The sequence below is a fragment of the Desarmillaria tabescens genome (genome assembly GCF_030435595.1).
Source record: "Desarmillaria tabescens strain CCBAS 213 chromosome Unknown EV420scaffold_2, whole genome shotgun sequence".
Taxonomy (NCBI): domain Eukaryota; kingdom Fungi; phylum Basidiomycota; class Agaricomycetes; order Agaricales; family Physalacriaceae; genus Desarmillaria; species Desarmillaria tabescens.
This window is the reverse complement of record NW_026848301.1, coordinates 821,532-836,979: the sequence shown is the minus strand read 5'-3', so window position 1 is coordinate 836,979 and position 15,448 is coordinate 821,532. Positions and strand designations below refer to the sequence as shown.

The following is a 15,448-nucleotide window of genomic DNA, read 5'->3' as shown; positions in this document are numbered from 1 at the left end:
GCAATAAATATTAAAAAGGATTACACAGCTCAGTCTGCACTCGAGATGGTGGTAGTAGATTGAAATGCGGGAGAGCCAAAAAGGCCAAATACCCATAACTCATAGTGTGTTTGCGTAAATAAACGAACTGTAAATACTAAATATTTACGCAGCCTAACGAACCGGCGTTAACTGAACTCTCGAGAATGTGTTATTATGTGTATCAAATCCCAGGCATCTGCAGCCCGGCCACTGGAAGATCAGACATTGCCGGGTTTAGAGCAAACAATCCACCTCTCAAGATCTCAAGCATTGACGCAGTTAATCTCCCTCAATAAATTTGTTCCCTAGCAGCATGTCCAAGAGGTTATAATACAGTAATACACTTACGTGTACGTCTCTAATACGAGTACAGTATTCCGACAATGTATGCCGTTAGTTAGATTTATTGCTGTTTAGTAGCTTGTAGAGCACATAATGCGGCTAACACAGAAACATGAGGTTTGAAAGTTTACACACGAAAAAAGGTACGCACCGCCGACACCACTGCCGTCTTTGGCCATACCAATTTCCACTCGTTTTTCCACATCACCCCCAACAATAATCCGAATAGATTCGCGCATGATCTTCTCGAAGTGAGGATAGAATTCAACCAAGCTACCGATACCTATTAAATAAACTAGAGCAGTAGAGAGATAGCTAACGCACCTTCCGTCCACACCAACTTTGAAGTGTTCATCCGAGTTGTCCGGTACTCCGTTTGTCTGGGCATCAGCAAAAGTCGCCCTCTCGGTTTGTAGAAGGACAGCAGCAACGGCGACACCACTAAGAAGTCCCGCGCGTCGAGCAACGAGTGTGCAAACCCACTTCACAATCTAACGGTGCTTTGAGCATTATTTCGAAAATAAATCAAACATCGTACCGCTGCATCGCGAAGGCAAACATCCTCCTCTTTGTATCCTAATCGACTAATAAGAACAGACCGTATAGCCTGCAGCTTGGCCTTTGTCTTCTCGTCTAACTCGGAATCTTTAAAGTCGGAGAATTTGGGTGTCGGGTTCTCCGTTGTGTGCTTTGTACTTTCCCAGGCGGTCTCCACGTCGCTCATCACGCTCGTGTCAATGCCCCATTGCTTGTTCAGTGATGCCGTTGATTTGCCGCCAAATAAGATGGGTTTTGGCGCGGCGTCAATCAGTGAAAGCAAGATGTGACGCGTAATTTCCCCAAGATACATGCCAGAAATAAACTTCTCGAAAGCTTGGAACGTGGGATTGATAGACTGCCGATCCAGCGTGTTGTCGTAGGGAGTGGAAGGAAGATGAGTTCGTGAATTGTTAAACGCGCCCCATTCCGTGTTCACGACCATTACGCCGCCCTTTGCGACCGCAGGAGAGTTTCCCAACTTGGTGATGTTGCTGACCTTCTCAACATATGCGCCATTGGTTCCTGTTCCGAAAATACTCCCTAGCATACAACCGCCAGAAGTATATGAACGTGAGAGAAGGGCACCAACAGTCTGTAGAACATCAATCAGACGCAGGGGACTATATAAGTGAGAACTCACGTCGTTTACCAGCGCGACGCATTTGACGTGCATGTGCTTCCGGTCAAATGCGTCCTGCAACAGCTGCACAACATCATTGCCAATAGCATGTTTAGCGGCAAAACCTTTGGTCCATGTGAGGATTTTCCCGGAATTCAGCGCAGTTTGCTCAACCGGGAAAGAAAATGTCAATCCAAGGGGAAGGACATCTGGGGAATCGCCGGATGATGGGACAGAGTCGTTAGAATGGGTGGTCAGAAAGGCATCGACGGAATCAGCAAGGTAGTCTGGTGATGGATGAGTGATGAATCGATTGGGCAGTAGATGACGGACCAAATAATACCGAAGCTTCTCCAGTTTTCAGGGTGTCTGAGACCTTGTATTTCTGCTGCCTAAGGGAAAATGTCTTGTCACCGTTCAAAACGACTTCACAGACGCGCCTGTTCAAGCTTTCAGCTATCGCAACACATCGCCAGAAAACAGAAATACTAACAAATTTGTTCCTCCTAGATCAAGAGCGAGAAAGGTCCTGCCAAGGTCTGTTCTCAGGTAGGGTGAGGAGGCAATCAAGGACGACGCTTACCCTGTTTCTGTTCCGTCTGGGACACCGGTGACGAATGTAGGACTGATGTTCCAGTCAGAAATAGAATAAAAGAGACTGATACGACGCACATCATCGCCATCGGGTACCCATAATTTGAGAGACCAAGTCTGAATTCCTCGAGGAAAGTCTTGGCGAGACCAATTAAAGTACTGGGCTCGAGCTGAAACTGATAGTTTATATCGTCCAGGACAGCCTGAGGATCGCGAAAGAAATAAGAAGAAGTCGAGGCCATCGCTGAATACGACAAAGGGAGATGGTGGTAAGTGGGGAAGTAAGGTCGTATTTACATGTCAAGTAAATGATGAATGAACGGTACCCGGCTGCCGGATCATCATCATCGCCCGTCCTTGTCTCGATACTACCACCATCTAGCCTGTTTCCAGACTGCAAACGACCATCTCGCCAACAATGACTGTCCATGGCGTGCCTACTGGGCGTCTGAAGTGCTACTACTGTACTTGTCGCCGTTCGAGGTAGCAGTCACGAGTCTCCGGACTGGCTTGCCGATTTGGCGCGTTTCGCGTCGAAGTCGATCCTATAAACACCGCATGGGATTCGATAAACTGCGAGACTTTTGTGGAGTCAGCTGCCTTCGAAGCGAAGTACGAGTCTCTCAGGCACATAAGGCGGTTGTATGCTGACTATATTCACCGTTGTTTTCCTAGGCCTTTGCGTCAAGGGCCTGGGCGTTTTGCACTCTCGCTCCTACTTTTACGTTGGTCAATCCTACGAAACGCAAAATGGGTCGACGATCGCTCATGGAGCTATGTATGTTGAACACCTTATCCCAGCAAGAATCGCCCAGCCTTTCCCACTTGTCTTTATTCATGGTCTTGGTATGACGGGAACCAACCTACTTGCAACCATCGATGGTGAACTTGGTTGGGCGGATTACTTTCTTGGAGAAGGTTATGAGGTGAGCACGCATCAGATGATTTCATTGTAGTCAATGCCGCTTATCAGCCGTAGCTGTATCTCGTAGATGTGCCTTCAAGAGGACGCTCCGCTTGGCAACAAGGCATAGATGGTCCCCAGTCCACTATTGACACCACCTTCGTTGAGAGCCGTTTCACGGCTACCGAAGACTATGATATCTGGCCACAAGCGGCGCTTCATACGCAATGGCCTGGCACCGGCAGGGTCGGAGACCCCATCTTCGATAATTTTTACGCCGCCACAGTCCCAAGTCTCGTATCAGAACTCGAATCCTCTGAAAAAATCAAGGTTGCGGGTTCTGCGCTTTTGGACCAGATTGGAGTAGGTCCTTCGTGGATCATAGTCTTCCAGATCGAAGTTGACAATTTCCTAGCCTGCAATCATCATGGTACATTCCCAATCTGGCTCCTATGGTTGGATACTAGCCGATGCTCGACCGTCTCTTGTCCAAGCCGTTATTGCATTAGAACCAATAGGTCCTCCCTTCATGAATGCCGTGTTCCCACCTTTAATCGCTGCCCGTCCGTACGGTGTCTCCGAGACACCCTTACAGTATTCGCCGCCGATCAATTCTCCGGACGAACTAGTACGAGACTTGGTTTACCACGACACATCTGTGGGCGTTTTCTGTTATCGCCAGACCCCTCCAGCGAGGCAATTAGTGAATCTTATTGGCATACCCGTCCTCATGGTCACGTCTCCGTCCGGCTATCATGTTCTATACGACAACTGCACCGCTGATTACCTCGTGCAAGCGGGCGTCGCTGTCGACCATATCAATCTCGCCGGAGTGGGTATACACGGCAATGGACACATGATGTTCATGGAAGAGAACAGGCTGCAAATTGCACGGGATGTAGTGCAGAAGTGGTTGTTGAAGACGTTTGGAAGTAGTGTTTAGTTCAGACACTAGGTAACATGCGGTGAAATTCTCAGATTGATATGTGCTATATCACACCCATGCAACAATTACGCAGTCTACATGAGGTTGAGGTCGCCGAACTTCTCCTTGTATCCTGGAAATATACCTTCAGAATGTATGAAAATAAATAAGGTATAGAGAGTTCGTACCTGGTACCGTCCATTTGCCCTTCTTGACCATCGTCTCGACAACTTCTTGCAGGCGGGGGTGCGCTTCTCCAACGTCATTGACCTATTGAATATGTAGGCATATATAAGACACAACTACGGGTAGCACTTACAGTCAATTGGTCAAATGGACGTGCTTCCTCGATGTTCGCAAGGGTAGCCTGTAGTTCCTTCAGCTCAACGTCAATCTTGGCCTCGGTCTCCTGGGCCTTTGCGACCTAGAGTAACAGTCAATCCCCATCAAGTGGCACCCGCAAAAGTATCACCCACCGCCTTGGCCTCGAACGACTCAATAGCATTGATGTGCGAGCCAACATCGTACGTCACAGGCTTGAACGACTTCAGAATCTTCTCAGCCTCATCGACTACAGCCTGGTTCTTCAACACGGAGCGGTAGTAAGCAATGTCGACCGTGGTGGGCTGGGAGGCGTATTGGGCGTGGATGCGTTGTGCTTCGCTGTGTCTTTTCCGGAACGCTTGGAGTGAAGCAATGGTCTCTGTCGCGCTGTTAGTTGAATTTGTTACTATGAAAAAGTGGGATGACGTACCCTTTCCGAGGCCTAAGGATGAGTAGACACGGGCAAAGTCCTGGAGAGAGTAGGGTCAACGTTGTATGGGCTGTTATGTTTTTTTCACGACCTACCACGGCTGTGGTGGCTGCTTTCGAGGCCATGTCCTATAAAGCTGTTGATATCAAAAAAATAAGGACAACAAAGTGACAGTACTCACTTTTAAAGAATCAAGTAGAGGGAGTTCTATGGACGATGGCAACTCCTCCTTTGCCCGAAAGTTGCCGAATGGTAGATTACATAATCATCGCCCTCGGATTTTTGTCCAAGTCCGTTCCGATAAGGAGTCTGAATTTCTTCCCCCTCACTATTACAAACGCGCTGTTCAATTGTCCAGATATTTCCATAGACGAGCATAAACTGTGCAGTAATTGTTTCGTATATGTGTGTGAGTTTGTAAGTATGCATTTGTAAGATAAATTCAAAAGTATGGTCCGTCCAATGCTATGCAGGTTTAAAATGCTACGTATGAACTTGAAAGGTATAGTCTACAAAATTCGACAAGTCTAAAGTAAACAAGCTAAGTGAATCCAGTTCACCCAAGTAGTTGTGTGTTCATCAACGAAAAAATCAGAAACAGATGCAAAACCATATGTCACCACCATAGAAAATAAACCATTTAACCGTCTCCCATACCCCTCATATTGGCCTTCCGGCTCTTACTCTTCCTTTGGCGGATATTCACGCCCGTCCTCATTGCTACAGGCGGCAAGAACCCAAGCGTTGGCTTCATTCGTTCTGGTACTGGCGATGCATTCTGGACGTGCACAGTCTCGGGCAGCTTCTCCGTTGACGAACCCATACCTACACCGTCGTACGGATCGCCAGTACCAGGTGAAGGTGGTGGGTTGTACGTTTGCGTATGAGGGTCACCGTATACGATGGGCAGTGGCGCTTCGTATCCTACGATACCGAGCTGCCGGCAGTAGTACTGGACAGCGGCATGGAAAGCTGTTTTGCGTGCACACCGGAGACCCCAGTCTTGCCATGTACTACGAAGAAAGATCAGCACCGCGGTCTTTGTATTTGTCCTTGAGATTTACCCATTGTGCCCGATACCGATGGTAATTTCCATGTATCGCTGGTACTCGATATTTTGTATGACGATTGAGGTACTTGGGTCATACCATCGGTTCTCCTCTGTTGATAGCCATGCATTCATACATTCTTCTAGTTCATCAAGTAGCTCTAGAGGCGTGCGCCAAGCCACTTGCATCGTAAGATTTTCAAACATTTTCTGGAGTGATGATGTCAATATGAGCGAGCCACAGTTTTGTAAAGCTCACGTACATCGCTCCGTCGTACATTCGTACTACAAATAGAATAGGTATGTAAATTGAAAGCACAAAGGCGAGGCAAGACACTTACATAAATTTGGAGAAGAGCTGACTGTTGAAGTAATATGTCTCCGTGCCATCGACACGGGTGAACACAGTCTGGGAACAGAGCGTGAGGTTAATAGTAATCGATACTCAGAGTTGTGCGTACGGCAAAAAGGTTCATTTTTTTGACAACCAAAATCTCATCTGTCAATGCTATTAGAACGAGCAATAATTACAGGTGCTCATACTGACCATCAATGAAGCAGCGGTCTCCGGTGTCATAAGGACTGACAGATAAACCATCATTAGCTATAAAGGAAGCGATACAAGCAAAGGACGTACTGAGTAACGAAAAGGAACATGATCGCGTCGAAAGCATTACTTGCCGAACTCTTGAAGATGAAACTTGCAGCGATACCAATAGTATAGACACTCGTCAGACTGTCACCAACGTTCACGCCAAAGATACTCAAACTGATGAAAAACAGGACCACCATGGCGAAAAACAATAGGATATGATCGAGGGTCTTCAGTGCGGCACCGACATCCCGCATAGATCGAGCGAGGAACCGGCGTTCCTTGTAAACTTTCACCAAGGTCGACTTGATCTCGCCTCTCGAGATATCCCCATTGTTATCCTTATCGAATAACCGGAACGCTTTCTCCGCTTGTTCACGAGTGGAGAAGGCAGGGTAGAAATCCTCAGGCAAGAGATACGTCCTTGTGACATGATGGGGTCTAAACCGGATATAGATACTCCGTGCAAGATGCTACAGAGACAAGAGATTGGAGCACATCATAATGACAATGACGTCTACTTACCTTGGCCTCATCCACACTGCCGACCCAACCAGCAGATAGAAGGCCTCCACCAGAAGTGGAGTCATCACCTTTGATATTCCGCGCATCGTGCAGGACTGCATTCTTCAGTACCTTAGCAGCTTGTACAATAGTGTCTCCAGCGTTCATATCCGATCCATCAGTGCTGTGTCGCGGACTTGGAGTACCTGTCACAGGAGGATACCGATGTAAACCCGAAGGCGTCATAGGGCGCTCATCCCCGGGAGAGCCTATAGTACCCATCTCGTGCATCCTTTCAGGTGATTCAGACTGGACCCGATTCGTTACACCCGTGGTATTCCGAGACCTGCTGAACCAGGAAGAATTCGTTCGTTGCTTGCCCTTGCTGCTCATCATGGTTCCTTTCCTGCTGGTTGTCCCGAAGACAGTGCGATCACCATCTCCTTCGGTATCGCCATCAACCCCGTCATCATTAAGCGGCCCTCCCCAGCTAAAACGATCCTTTTCACCAAATTGACCAAACATTGGTGTACGGAAACCGGATCGGAAACCGCTGTGGGACGGGGGTTTGGGTTTGTAGTCCCGAAGCTTCTCTATGACTGGAAGAGCTTCTGTTATAGCATCCACGCGATCCTTGAAAGCGGTGCGATGGAAGGCAAATGCAACAGCATGCGACAACATCTTCTGTGCGCATACAACGACACCAAAAAAGAAGAGGAATTCGACGACTTGGTATAACTGGGGTAAACTTAGTACTAGTAACGCTACTGCAACAACGAGAACACGCACCCGTTCGGTGTAATAAGCACGACTTTGTGAGGCATCATCTGTGTCGAAGAGATTGAAAATGTGGCCAAAGATGATAACCCAGCTAGCCCAGGCACTGGCAACGTAGAGTACAGGCTTGAATGTGTTCTTGACGGAGCAATAGAGTTCTATCCGGGTTTTTATAACCTCGGAGACGTGACCCCAGGCTGCCATGACCATGAAGCGAAAGATGGTCGGAATGATGTCGACAATGAGAGCGAGATACCATGAAATGACGAGATTTGCAGCAGCCCAGAAGAGCCATGCTTGTACGTTTTGCTTCACGTAGAGACGGTGCTCTGAAGGATCGTTTAGATACCAGAAGTAGTGAATGAGAATGCCAGGAGTGATAATGACGCCAGCCAGGAATGTAGATCCAATGAGAGAGGAAAAGAGAAGAGTAAAGACGCTGTCCAAGTTGAATGAGATCGACCGGGTCCCAAAGAGGCAGACTCACCGCTTAAACGTCCAGCGCTTATCCTTTTGCTTGAGACCCATCTGTTTCTCAAATTTGGCTTCTTCATCGACGAGATCCTCCTCTCCGCTCCAGTCGTAATTGTCATCGTCGTACTCGTCATCGGTGAGAGTTGGTGCCAGCGATAAAGGACGGGACACGTCGCTCTGCTTGTACATGGTCGTTGGGGGCTGAACATGTTCTGGGTAATGCACTGAAGGCTTCTCCTTGGTATCCCTAGGGACAGATTCGATATCCTCTGCCATGTTTACCTGCGAGCGATAAGCAGGACTTGGTGGGTATGAATATACGTCGTGGGAGACGAGAAGGGTCTGTTCGAGGTTGGAGGTGCTCGCCTGTGGCTTATATGGAGGCGAGGCGGCAGTAAGATCCTCCTGGGACGTGGATAGGAAGCGGTGGGACATGGCCTGTCGGAATCGTGATGGCCTCTGCCAAACAAGCCTCCACCGTTAAGTTTCTTTCCACCGCCCCTCTGATCCATTTCAAATTCTAAATGATGTCACTGGCATTCTAAGCGAGCTATGCAGCCTTGGGTCCTTTCTACTGCAATACTTTCCTTGCCTTCATACCAGACGAGCTGGTATGTCTATATTGCCAGCAAACGTTTTCTGGTTCCAGGAGATCGCCGTTGTTATGGAAGACACAGTTGTTAGGCGGATATGCACTAAAGTGGTAGTCAAGTCATCCCTGTTCCGGATCAGATCGAATCACACTCGGACACTTTAGCCAGTGGACTTTCAAGCAGACTGCGGCGGGACTATTGCTACGCTATTAGAGAAATATGCAGCAGTTCTGATTGAATTTTCCCATAGCAATACATCTATGCCTGAGAAAGCGCAGTAAATACAAAATGTGAAGGTCCGAATAACGGAGAAGTTAACCAGGGTCAAAATATCCTTGGAAAGAGTTGCGTAAACAAGTTTCCACAAAATTATCCATAGAGCTCAAGAAGCTGCGGGCCTTATAGCACGGATGTGATAGATTCTAAAAATCTATACAAACTAGATATAAGGACCGGAAGACTTCAGCAGATTGAAGGAACGGTACTTGAACTTTACATACTCACCTGGGGACGATCTATCAACACATGTCAGGAGCTTCAGTCATTGCTAGAACATTCCCTACCGCAATCGATTCTTTACTTGTACGTCGAGAGTTCACATGATGGCCCCAAGAAGTTCACATTATCTGCATACCGGTTTCTAGACTCGGGCCGGTCTATGCATACTGCACAGGTTGGCCTGCGGAAACACCGAGACAGTAGCATCGATATACATAGGATTGTCTGATACTTTCACGTTCAAAACGAAACGATCTGCATCGTGAGGCCAAGTTGGACCCACAACTCCTTACTACTTATTATTAGACGACGCGGACGCGTTATTTACCCATGTTGATGCATCGGCAATGCGGCAAATCAGTGCATAGAAAATACTGGACAAACGTTGTCAGAGATAAATAAGTATACAGTTCCAGCAGAAAGTAAGCATAATCGTACAAGAGAGAGAGTAACTTTGTTTATTACATCACGTACGCGTCCTGGTTCTGGTCCTAGTACGCGTCCTCGCCCCCTTACCCAGCACAGCATCTTCCTCCTCCTCCTTCACCCCAGCAAGCGGCGGATTCTCCTTCTCCTGACTATCCACTTTCTTCCTCCCTTTTCGCACAGGCTTTGTCTCCCCGACAATCTCCACATCAGAAGTGGAACCCGAAACAGTCGACGACGGCTTCTTCCCCCTAGTCGCCGGCTTATCCTCAACAGTAGGTGTCGCCTTGCGTCCCCTCGTGGTCCGTTTCAGCGGCTCGACAGCCTGGGTATCTTCTAGAGTCTCTTCAACAACTTTCTTGGGACGGCCCCGACCCTTCTTAGGAGCAGCCTCGACATGCCCAACATGCTCTTCCTCCTCGTCATGCGACACCTCCATTTCAGTAGCGGCTTTTTTCGTTCGACCCCTGGTCTTCTTAGGAACCTCGCCTTCTGGTTCTTCCGTTTTCGCCCTAGTACGTGGTCGAGGAGTAGCTTTCACCTTCTCTTTCTCCTCGTCCGGCTCCGTTTTCGTCCTCGTTCGGGTACGCGTACGTATAGGCTGTAACTCAGCGGTAGGTGTAGCCGCTCTCTTTCCCCTAGTGGCCTTCTTGGGTGGCGCAACCTCTTCGATCTCAGCCTCAGCCTCAGGGCTAGGTGTGCGCACCCTTTTGCTGCGCGTGGTTCTCTTGGGAGCAGGCTCGTCTAGCTCTTGTTCCGGTTCCGTCTCTGTGTCCGATTGTGGGGGTGGAGTCGGGACTTTCATTGGCATTGAACGTTCCTTGGGGGATGGTATAACACATTCATCCATCGGCTCTGGCTGCTCGTCAAGGACCTCGTGGACATCCGAAACAACGTTTTTATCAGCTGTTGGCTCTTCTTCCATGGGCTCGTTTTCCCTGACATCGATGGTCGTAGCTTCTTTCGTAGGAGAGGCCACAGGGGTGATGATAGGCTCTCCATCCATAGCATGTTCCTGTTCATGATCCTCGGCACTCCGATTGAAGGGCCAGGTGATTTTCAACGGCGACTTCGCTTCGATGACAGGGGCAGCTTTAGGTGTCTTTAGTGTAAGAGGAGTGGACAAAGTTCTCTTCAGTGGATATGCAGCTCGAATCGGTGTATTAAAGGTGCCCTTAATAGGAGATCCAGGCCTAAGCGTGGTCTTCGATGGCGATTTCGGAATAGTCTTCGCCGGTGACGGGGGAATAGTCTTCATCGGTGATGTAGGAACGAGCGAACTCAGCTCAGGATAGACCCGCGGAGTCACAACCACCTTGGTCGGTGAAGTTGATCTCGGCCACAGACTTTTGGCAGGAGAAGCCACTTTGGGAGTCACCGGTGCCGGTCTGGAAGGCGAAGCAGCGAGTGGTGTCGTTGATATTGATTTCGCAGGAGACGCGGCTCGCGCTGGTGTCTTTGGCAGCGTCAAACCTTCCGCGTCAACATCAATTGCTTCAATGGTTTGATCCCTAACGAAGCGCAGGTCCACCTTTCTTTCCCCTTCTTCAGCCTTCACCGCCCTACGCATCTTCAAATCCTCCACAGCATCGCGCATCTTTTCAAGAAGTACCCTGGAATCTTCCTCCACCTCTTCCCTCACTCCAAATAGAGTGGAACGTTGGCCGTTTTTAGTAGGAGAGGCAAAGGGATTATTATCAGATGCTTTCTTGGGGGGTGAAAGACCAGGAACGCGTCCAGCAAAGAAAAGATCGGGTGCTACAAGGGCAGAGCGACGACGTTCTGAGATTGCCTATGTCACCAAGTATGAATTACAGAACTAAAGTAGTCGGGCGATGTACACACCTTCTTCTCCTCTGCAGTCAAAACAATCTTGCGTTTGGGGGTCGTCCAGGCTGGCTCTTTCTTGAACACGCTAGTTTGGGGTGTGGCAGGAGCTGCAACAGGCAGAGCAAAGTTAAGTGGTTCTCTAGGAAGCTGGCGCCTCTGAGGTGGGCCACCGCCAAGCGATGGACGTGAAGAGAAAGAGAAACGAGCAGTCGGAGGCAATTTGGGCGTAATAGGCATGATGACATCGTCTTCATCGTTTATCTCCTCTTCCATTGGGTCCGCTTCAGAAGAAGGTACGTTCTCCATAGGCTCACTCGGTGCCACCCCTTCCTCATCACTTTCCGATTGGTCGCCGCCTTCACTGACGCTCATTTCGCTCTCGCTGTCACTAGCGGCAACCAGCCTACCCGCGACCTCGAGTTCCTCCATTTCGTCTTCAGCTTGCTTCGCATTCTTCATCAAGACTCTTTTGTGCAAGCTTGGTGGCCCTTTGGAAGGCGACGGAGGCCGAGGGATATCCTCAAGTAGCACGCACTCTCCTCCTCCTAGATCCTTGATGAGTCCTGTTGGAGGCTGCGGCGAGTCTATCACTGCTCGTGCCACCATCGACATCCTGATTGCTCTCGGTTTGATCGGGCTCTCTATCAACACTCTCCTCATCTCCTTTGGTGGGTACGAAAACATGAATCGCTTCCCCGCGAGTCTGAATTCTGTGCGGTTCGGCAAGGGTATCGTGCTCGGTGGGTATACTTTGCAGCCATCGACCTCAATTCCTGTAGGTCCAGAAATAACGAGAAAAGCTTTGAGGTCATGGAAGGTAATGTGGGCATGAGACGCGCTGATCGATGGGTAGAAAAGTCGGACAGTGCAGCTGGGGTCAGAACCGAAAGTCACTGGAGACGTATCGATTCCAAAGGCCGTAATGGCATTGCCAGTGAACGCGTCGAGTAATGAAACTGTTCCGTAGCGACCGACGTCCTCCATCGCGTTTGCTGACGTTGAAGTCAAGAGTTGAAGTTGAAGTCGGACACGTGATCGTACTTCAAACAGTTCAGCTGAGCACGAGGCCAGAACCAAACAACCGGACTTCGGTCCGGAATAATTCCCTGGTCAAAAAAAAATTGAGCTGGATTGGTCTCTGATGATAATAAGTTAGTAGTATTAATATCCTCCGTCTACAGAACTGAAAATGATACTGTATCGAGATATTAGGGCAATGACCTTTTAGTAAATTTGGCACTTGTGCCACTCGCAACCCTAGCGTACGTGTCGCTAACCTTGGCCCAGTCCAAAACAGACCAGAACTTTTTCATCCACTCCTCCTTTCCCCACACTCCGTACCCAGCGCTCATCCAAGCGTGCTCATGAACAGATACACAGAAAAGCGGGTATAGCACGTCCCCGAGATTATTAATGTCGTCTTTGCCCGGGTCGAGCCGATTTGAGAAGTCCTCTGAGTGAGAGTTGGAGGATTGCCTCGATGAGGGATCCGTGATGGCTAATGTCCTGGCACTGGTATGTAATTCACGTTCTCCAGGTTGCCAAGGTTTCTTGTATGGAGGCTTGAAGGTCGAAACCGGAGTGAACGCCTGAAGCTGCTCATTTGGCAGGGGCTTGTACATTTCCTTCAGCCCCTCTGGGTCAACTTCTTCTTGCGCTTCCTCCTCAGTCAATTCGTCCTCCTTCGCCAACCTGTCCCATTCTGCATCCACTTCCTTCACATATTCGTCATAAAACGGTTCCCCCGGTACAAGTTCGTCGCGTCTCAAGTCCAGGTCCTTGAGATCGTCCATGGGGGCTTTGTACTGTCGGGACCGGACCAGAAGTGTACCCGCTCCAAACGTGGGGAGTATGGCCATTCTACCGGCACTGTCCGTGACAAGCCAGACATAACCTGACGAAAACATCCCCAGTGTAGCCGCGGAAAAAGTGGATTTCAGCTGAGCTATGCTGCCATATTGATCCGTTATTTGTGTGCGCAAGGTGGAGGACATCTCATCTTGATGTGTCGAACCTTTCGCCGGTGGGGGTTTCTGTATATACAATTTACGTTTAGAGGAGTTCAGTTTAAGGATGAATGAACGCACAAGGTGGTCAAGGAAGAAGTGATTATTGATAGCCAGGCTTGCGAGATTGGATATTAATATGTTGAACGGGTCATCGAGAGATGTCGTTAGGGTAGTCACCACAGACATTCCCTCATATTCTGAGCCTGGAAATTGCCAGTTAGCTGAATGATCATCACCCAAATGAACCTGATAATCACCTCGAGTCTCCTCGTTCAGCTGCTTCAACAAACCATCCTGGTAGTCAACAGCAACGACATTAAGCGCCGCTGGTGGTAGGAACTCTCCCAAGCCAGCCTCGATAGGGTACTTTAGTGGAACGCGCGCATGGGCATTTCGTGCAGGGAGGTAGCCGTATTGTAATCTTCTGGGGCGACAACAGGATGACCGTAACGCGTTAACACACAGTCGCAATGTGCTCATGGTCGGTGGCTGGCCTGCCTTAAAGGAAAAGAAACAACGACGAGGTCACCGTGAAGACACTGAACGAATTTTTTTGGTACCCTTCCGTTCCGAGATGCGTATGTTTGGCAACAGCGTCTCGATCACGACTCGAGTTGCCAATTCCACGTCGCGCATTTCTAGTCAATACCATCATGCCGCCTAAAGCCAGTCCTACACCTCCCAAGGCTTCTTCGAATGTCGTTCTTTCACTTTGGAAATCATACAATGAGCAGACCTCTGACAGGCTCCGCTTTATCGATGCCTTCCTCGTCTTCTTGATGCTCACTGGCATTGCGCAGTTCCTATACTGCATCCTCGTTACCAACTTTCCTTTCAATGCTTTTCTGGCTGGGTTTGTCTCACTCGCATGTCATACCCTCGCAACTCCTCATTTGCAACAATAGGTTCTCAAGTACTGTGGGGCAATTCGTGCTAGCTGCTTCGCTGCGCTCCCAAGTCAACCCTGAGAACAAAGATGAATTCAAAGATGTATCTCCCGAACGGTATGCTACTGCCTCTCGTGCTATGACCTTATGCTTATAGCCACTCCCAGGGCATTTGCGGATTTTGCGTTAGGTTCCATAGTGCTGCATTTCTTTGTTTTCAACTTCCTGGGATGAAGTTGTACCCTTAAAATGAATAAGCTTCATCTCAAAAGGTGTGCGAGTACAATCAACTATCGTTCCAATCAGTCGTTTGAGCCTGCCTCGGCTGCGCTTCGAATCTACACCAAATCCCTCGATCCATGTTTGTAATATTGATCGAGGACACTGGCATGTACCGTGGAGAATACCCCACTCTTACATTCCCGTTAATGAGAATACAGAATATAGATAGTATATATAGCTTGATGGCGTGTGCTACAAGGGGACGTACAACTGCGAGCGATAATGAGATGGGTGATTCTGCAAATGAGTCGGTCGGATGGAGCTTCATCGTGTGCAGAAGAAGGCTTACATGGGACAGTAACAAGAGACGAACGTGTATAGGGCCGGATGATATCAACGCGTCCTCTCAAAGGACGAAGATCGCTAAGGGATGTAAGATTCTTCCAGGTCGTTAAAGAAAACGCTCGTACTCCGAATATGACAACCGCAAAGTCGAGCGTGTACTCGCCTACGGCACATGGATGCATCAGGAAAAGAGAATAGATGGTACTTCGCTACGCACCCATTTCAAGATATGAGCGCAACAGCTCTGTCAAAAGGGTTCAACATAAAATTTAGTACATATTTCGTTGGATAACATACGTCGTATATCTTTGTTCGGAACTTGCCCTAGGGCAGGCCTTCGGAAGCAGAGGTTTATAAGAGATACGCCTTGAATGCGAAGTAAACGTACGTCAGGCCAGTTGTACGTTTCACCCCTGCGAGAAAGGCACTGATGATGATGGCGTCGATTCCAATATGAACTGGACATCGGTTAGCCAGATGCGATTGCCTGTACGAACAGTTCATACCCAGTTTTCCTAGCATTTTTGTACTTTGCAGAGGGTAG

The 15,448-nt window shown here is 48.8% G+C and overlaps 8 protein-coding genes across 8 annotated transcripts; 2 read left to right on the top strand and 6 right to left on the bottom strand.

Annotated features, from left to right (window-relative positions):
* Positions 1-90: 90 nt before the first annotated feature.
* On the bottom strand, positions 91-2,440 carry EV420DRAFT_1502198 (uncharacterized protein). Its single transcript, XM_060471107.1, has 9 exons — positions 2,195-2,440; positions 2,106-2,147; positions 2,016-2,051; positions 1,856-1,962; positions 1,544-1,809; positions 902-1,495; positions 688-854; positions 515-636; positions 91-462 (listed from the first exon to the last, which is right to left on the bottom strand). The coding sequence occupies exons 1-9, from the start codon at positions 2,356-2,358 to the stop codon at positions 425-427; spliced, it is 1,536 nt and encodes a 511-aa protein (XP_060338260.1). The 5' UTR covers positions 2,359-2,440; the 3' UTR covers positions 91-424.
* A 320-nt stretch (positions 2,441-2,760) lies between these two features.
* EV420DRAFT_1260138 (Alpha/beta hydrolase family-domain-containing protein) lies at positions 2,761-3,963 on the top strand (the record flags this gene model as incomplete). Its single annotated transcript, XM_060466991.1, has 3 exons — positions 2,761-3,042; positions 3,096-3,383; positions 3,436-3,963. 3 exons carry the CDS (start codon positions 2,761-2,763, stop codon positions 3,961-3,963), a joined length of 1,098 nt encoding a protein of 365 aa, XP_060338259.1.
* A 38-nt stretch (positions 3,964-4,001) lies between these two features.
* EV420DRAFT_438160 (ATP synthase d subunit) lies at positions 4,002-5,147 on the bottom strand. Its single transcript, XM_060482128.1, has 6 exons — positions 4,795-5,147; positions 4,700-4,739; positions 4,422-4,648; positions 4,265-4,369; positions 4,134-4,215; positions 4,002-4,078 (listed from the first exon to the last, which is right to left on the bottom strand). The coding sequence occupies exons 1-6, from the start codon at positions 4,822-4,824 to the stop codon at positions 4,041-4,043; spliced, it is 522 nt and encodes a 173-aa protein (XP_060338258.1). The 5' UTR covers positions 4,825-5,147; the 3' UTR covers positions 4,002-4,040.
* Positions 5,148-5,339: 192 nt separating this feature from the next.
* Positions 5,340-8,370, bottom strand: EV420DRAFT_1616729 (Mechanosensitive ion channel-domain-containing protein; the record flags this gene model as incomplete). Its single annotated transcript, XM_060475152.1, has 9 exons — positions 5,340-5,712; positions 5,764-5,957; positions 6,011-6,032; positions 6,089-6,156; positions 6,209-6,246; positions 6,295-6,329; positions 6,385-6,812; positions 6,865-8,059; positions 8,108-8,370. 9 exons carry the CDS (start codon positions 8,368-8,370, stop codon positions 5,340-5,342), a joined length of 2,616 nt encoding a protein of 871 aa, XP_060338257.1.
* Positions 8,371-11,308: 2,938 nt separating this feature from the next.
* On the bottom strand, positions 11,309-12,532 carry EV420DRAFT_438130 (uncharacterized protein). The gene has a single exon (XM_060482127.1). It carries the CDS (start codon positions 12,423-12,425, stop codon positions 11,409-11,411), a length of 1,017 nt encoding a protein of 338 aa, XP_060338256.1. The 5' UTR covers positions 12,426-12,532; the 3' UTR covers positions 11,309-11,408.
* A 13-nt stretch (positions 12,533-12,545) lies between these two features.
* On the bottom strand, positions 12,546-14,003 carry EV420DRAFT_1299192 (manganese superoxide dismutase). Its single transcript, XM_060468365.1, has 3 exons — positions 13,708-14,003; positions 13,529-13,653; positions 12,546-13,474 (listed from the first exon to the last, which is right to left on the bottom strand). Exons 1-3 carry the CDS (start codon positions 13,928-13,930, stop codon positions 12,650-12,652), a joined length of 1,173 nt encoding a protein of 390 aa, XP_060338255.1. The 5' UTR covers positions 13,931-14,003; the 3' UTR covers positions 12,546-12,649.
* A 43-nt stretch (positions 14,004-14,046) lies between these two features.
* On the top strand, positions 14,047-14,710 carry EV420DRAFT_1502181 (DAD/Ost2). The gene is made up of 3 exons (XM_060471106.1): positions 14,047-14,303; positions 14,356-14,454; positions 14,505-14,710. Exons 1-3 carry the CDS (start codon positions 14,104-14,106, stop codon positions 14,569-14,571), a joined length of 366 nt encoding a protein of 121 aa, XP_060338254.1. The 5' UTR covers positions 14,047-14,103; the 3' UTR covers positions 14,572-14,710.
* A 242-nt stretch (positions 14,711-14,952) lies between these two features.
* Positions 14,953-15,426, bottom strand: EV420DRAFT_1635248 (DUF1748-domain-containing protein; the record flags this gene model as incomplete). Its single annotated transcript, XM_060476420.1, has 6 exons — positions 14,953-14,982; positions 15,030-15,067; positions 15,122-15,148; positions 15,202-15,239; positions 15,293-15,362; positions 15,411-15,426. The coding sequence occupies 6 exons, from the start codon at positions 15,424-15,426 to the stop codon at positions 14,953-14,955; spliced, it is 219 nt and encodes a 72-aa protein (XP_060338253.1).
* Positions 15,427-15,448: the final 22 nt, after the last annotated feature.

What these genes read in the sequence shown, in the direction of transcription:
- EV420DRAFT_1502181 (XM_060471106.1), top strand. Translation starts at nt 14,104, where the DNA reads ATGCCGCCTAAAGCCAGTCCTACACCTCCCAAGGCTTCTTCGAATGTC. An exon ending in TTCAATGCTTTTCTGGCTGG is followed by an intron (nt 14,304 to 14,355) that starts GTTTGTCTCACT and finishes TTGCAACAATAG; the next exon opens with GTTCTCAAGTACTGTGGGGC. An exon ending in AAAGATGTATCTCCCGAACG is followed by an intron (nt 14,455 to 14,504) that starts GTATGCTACTGC and finishes AGCCACTCCCAG; the next exon opens with GGCATTTGCGGATTTTGCGT.
- EV420DRAFT_438130 (XM_060482127.1), bottom strand. Translation starts at nt 12,425, where the DNA reads ATGGAGGACGTCGGTCGCTACGGAACAGTTTCATTACTCGACGCGTTC.
- EV420DRAFT_438160 (XM_060482128.1), bottom strand. Translation starts at nt 4,824, where the DNA reads ATGGCCTCGAAAGCAGCCACCACAGCCGTG. An exon ending in AGTCGTTCGAGGCCAAGGCG is followed by an intron (nt 4,370 to 4,421) that starts GTGGGTGATACT and finishes CTGTTACTCTAG; the next exon opens with GTCGCAAAGGCCCAGGAGAC. An exon ending in GTCCATTTGACCAATTGACT is followed by an intron (nt 4,216 to 4,264) that starts GTAAGTGCTACC and finishes CATATTCAATAG; the next exon opens with GTCAATGACGTTGGAGAAGC.
- EV420DRAFT_1502198 (XM_060471107.1), bottom strand. Translation starts at nt 2,358, where the DNA reads ATGGCCTCGACTTCTTCTTATTTCTTTCGCGATCCTCAGGCTGTCCTG. An exon ending in AGAAGCTTCGGTATTATTTG is followed by an intron (nt 1,810 to 1,855) that starts GTCCGTCATCTA and finishes ATCCATCACCAG; the next exon opens with ACTACCTTGCTGATTCCGTC. An exon ending in AAAGTTGGTGTGGACGGAAG is followed by an intron (nt 637 to 687) that starts GTGCGTTAGCTA and finishes AGGTATCGGTAG; the next exon opens with CTTGGTTGAATTCTATCCTC.
- EV420DRAFT_1299192 (XM_060468365.1), bottom strand. Translation starts at nt 13,930, where the DNA reads ATGAGCACATTGCGACTGTGTGTTAACGCGTTACGGTCATCCTGTTGT. An exon ending in GCTGAACGAGGAGACTCGAG is followed by an intron (nt 13,654 to 13,707) that starts GTGATTATCAGG and finishes GGCAATTTCCAG; the next exon opens with GCTCAGAATATGAGGGAATG. An exon ending in ACTTCTTCCTTGACCACCTT is followed by an intron (nt 13,475 to 13,528) that starts GTGCGTTCATTC and finishes TTGTATATACAG; the next exon opens with AAACCCCCACCGGCGAAAGG.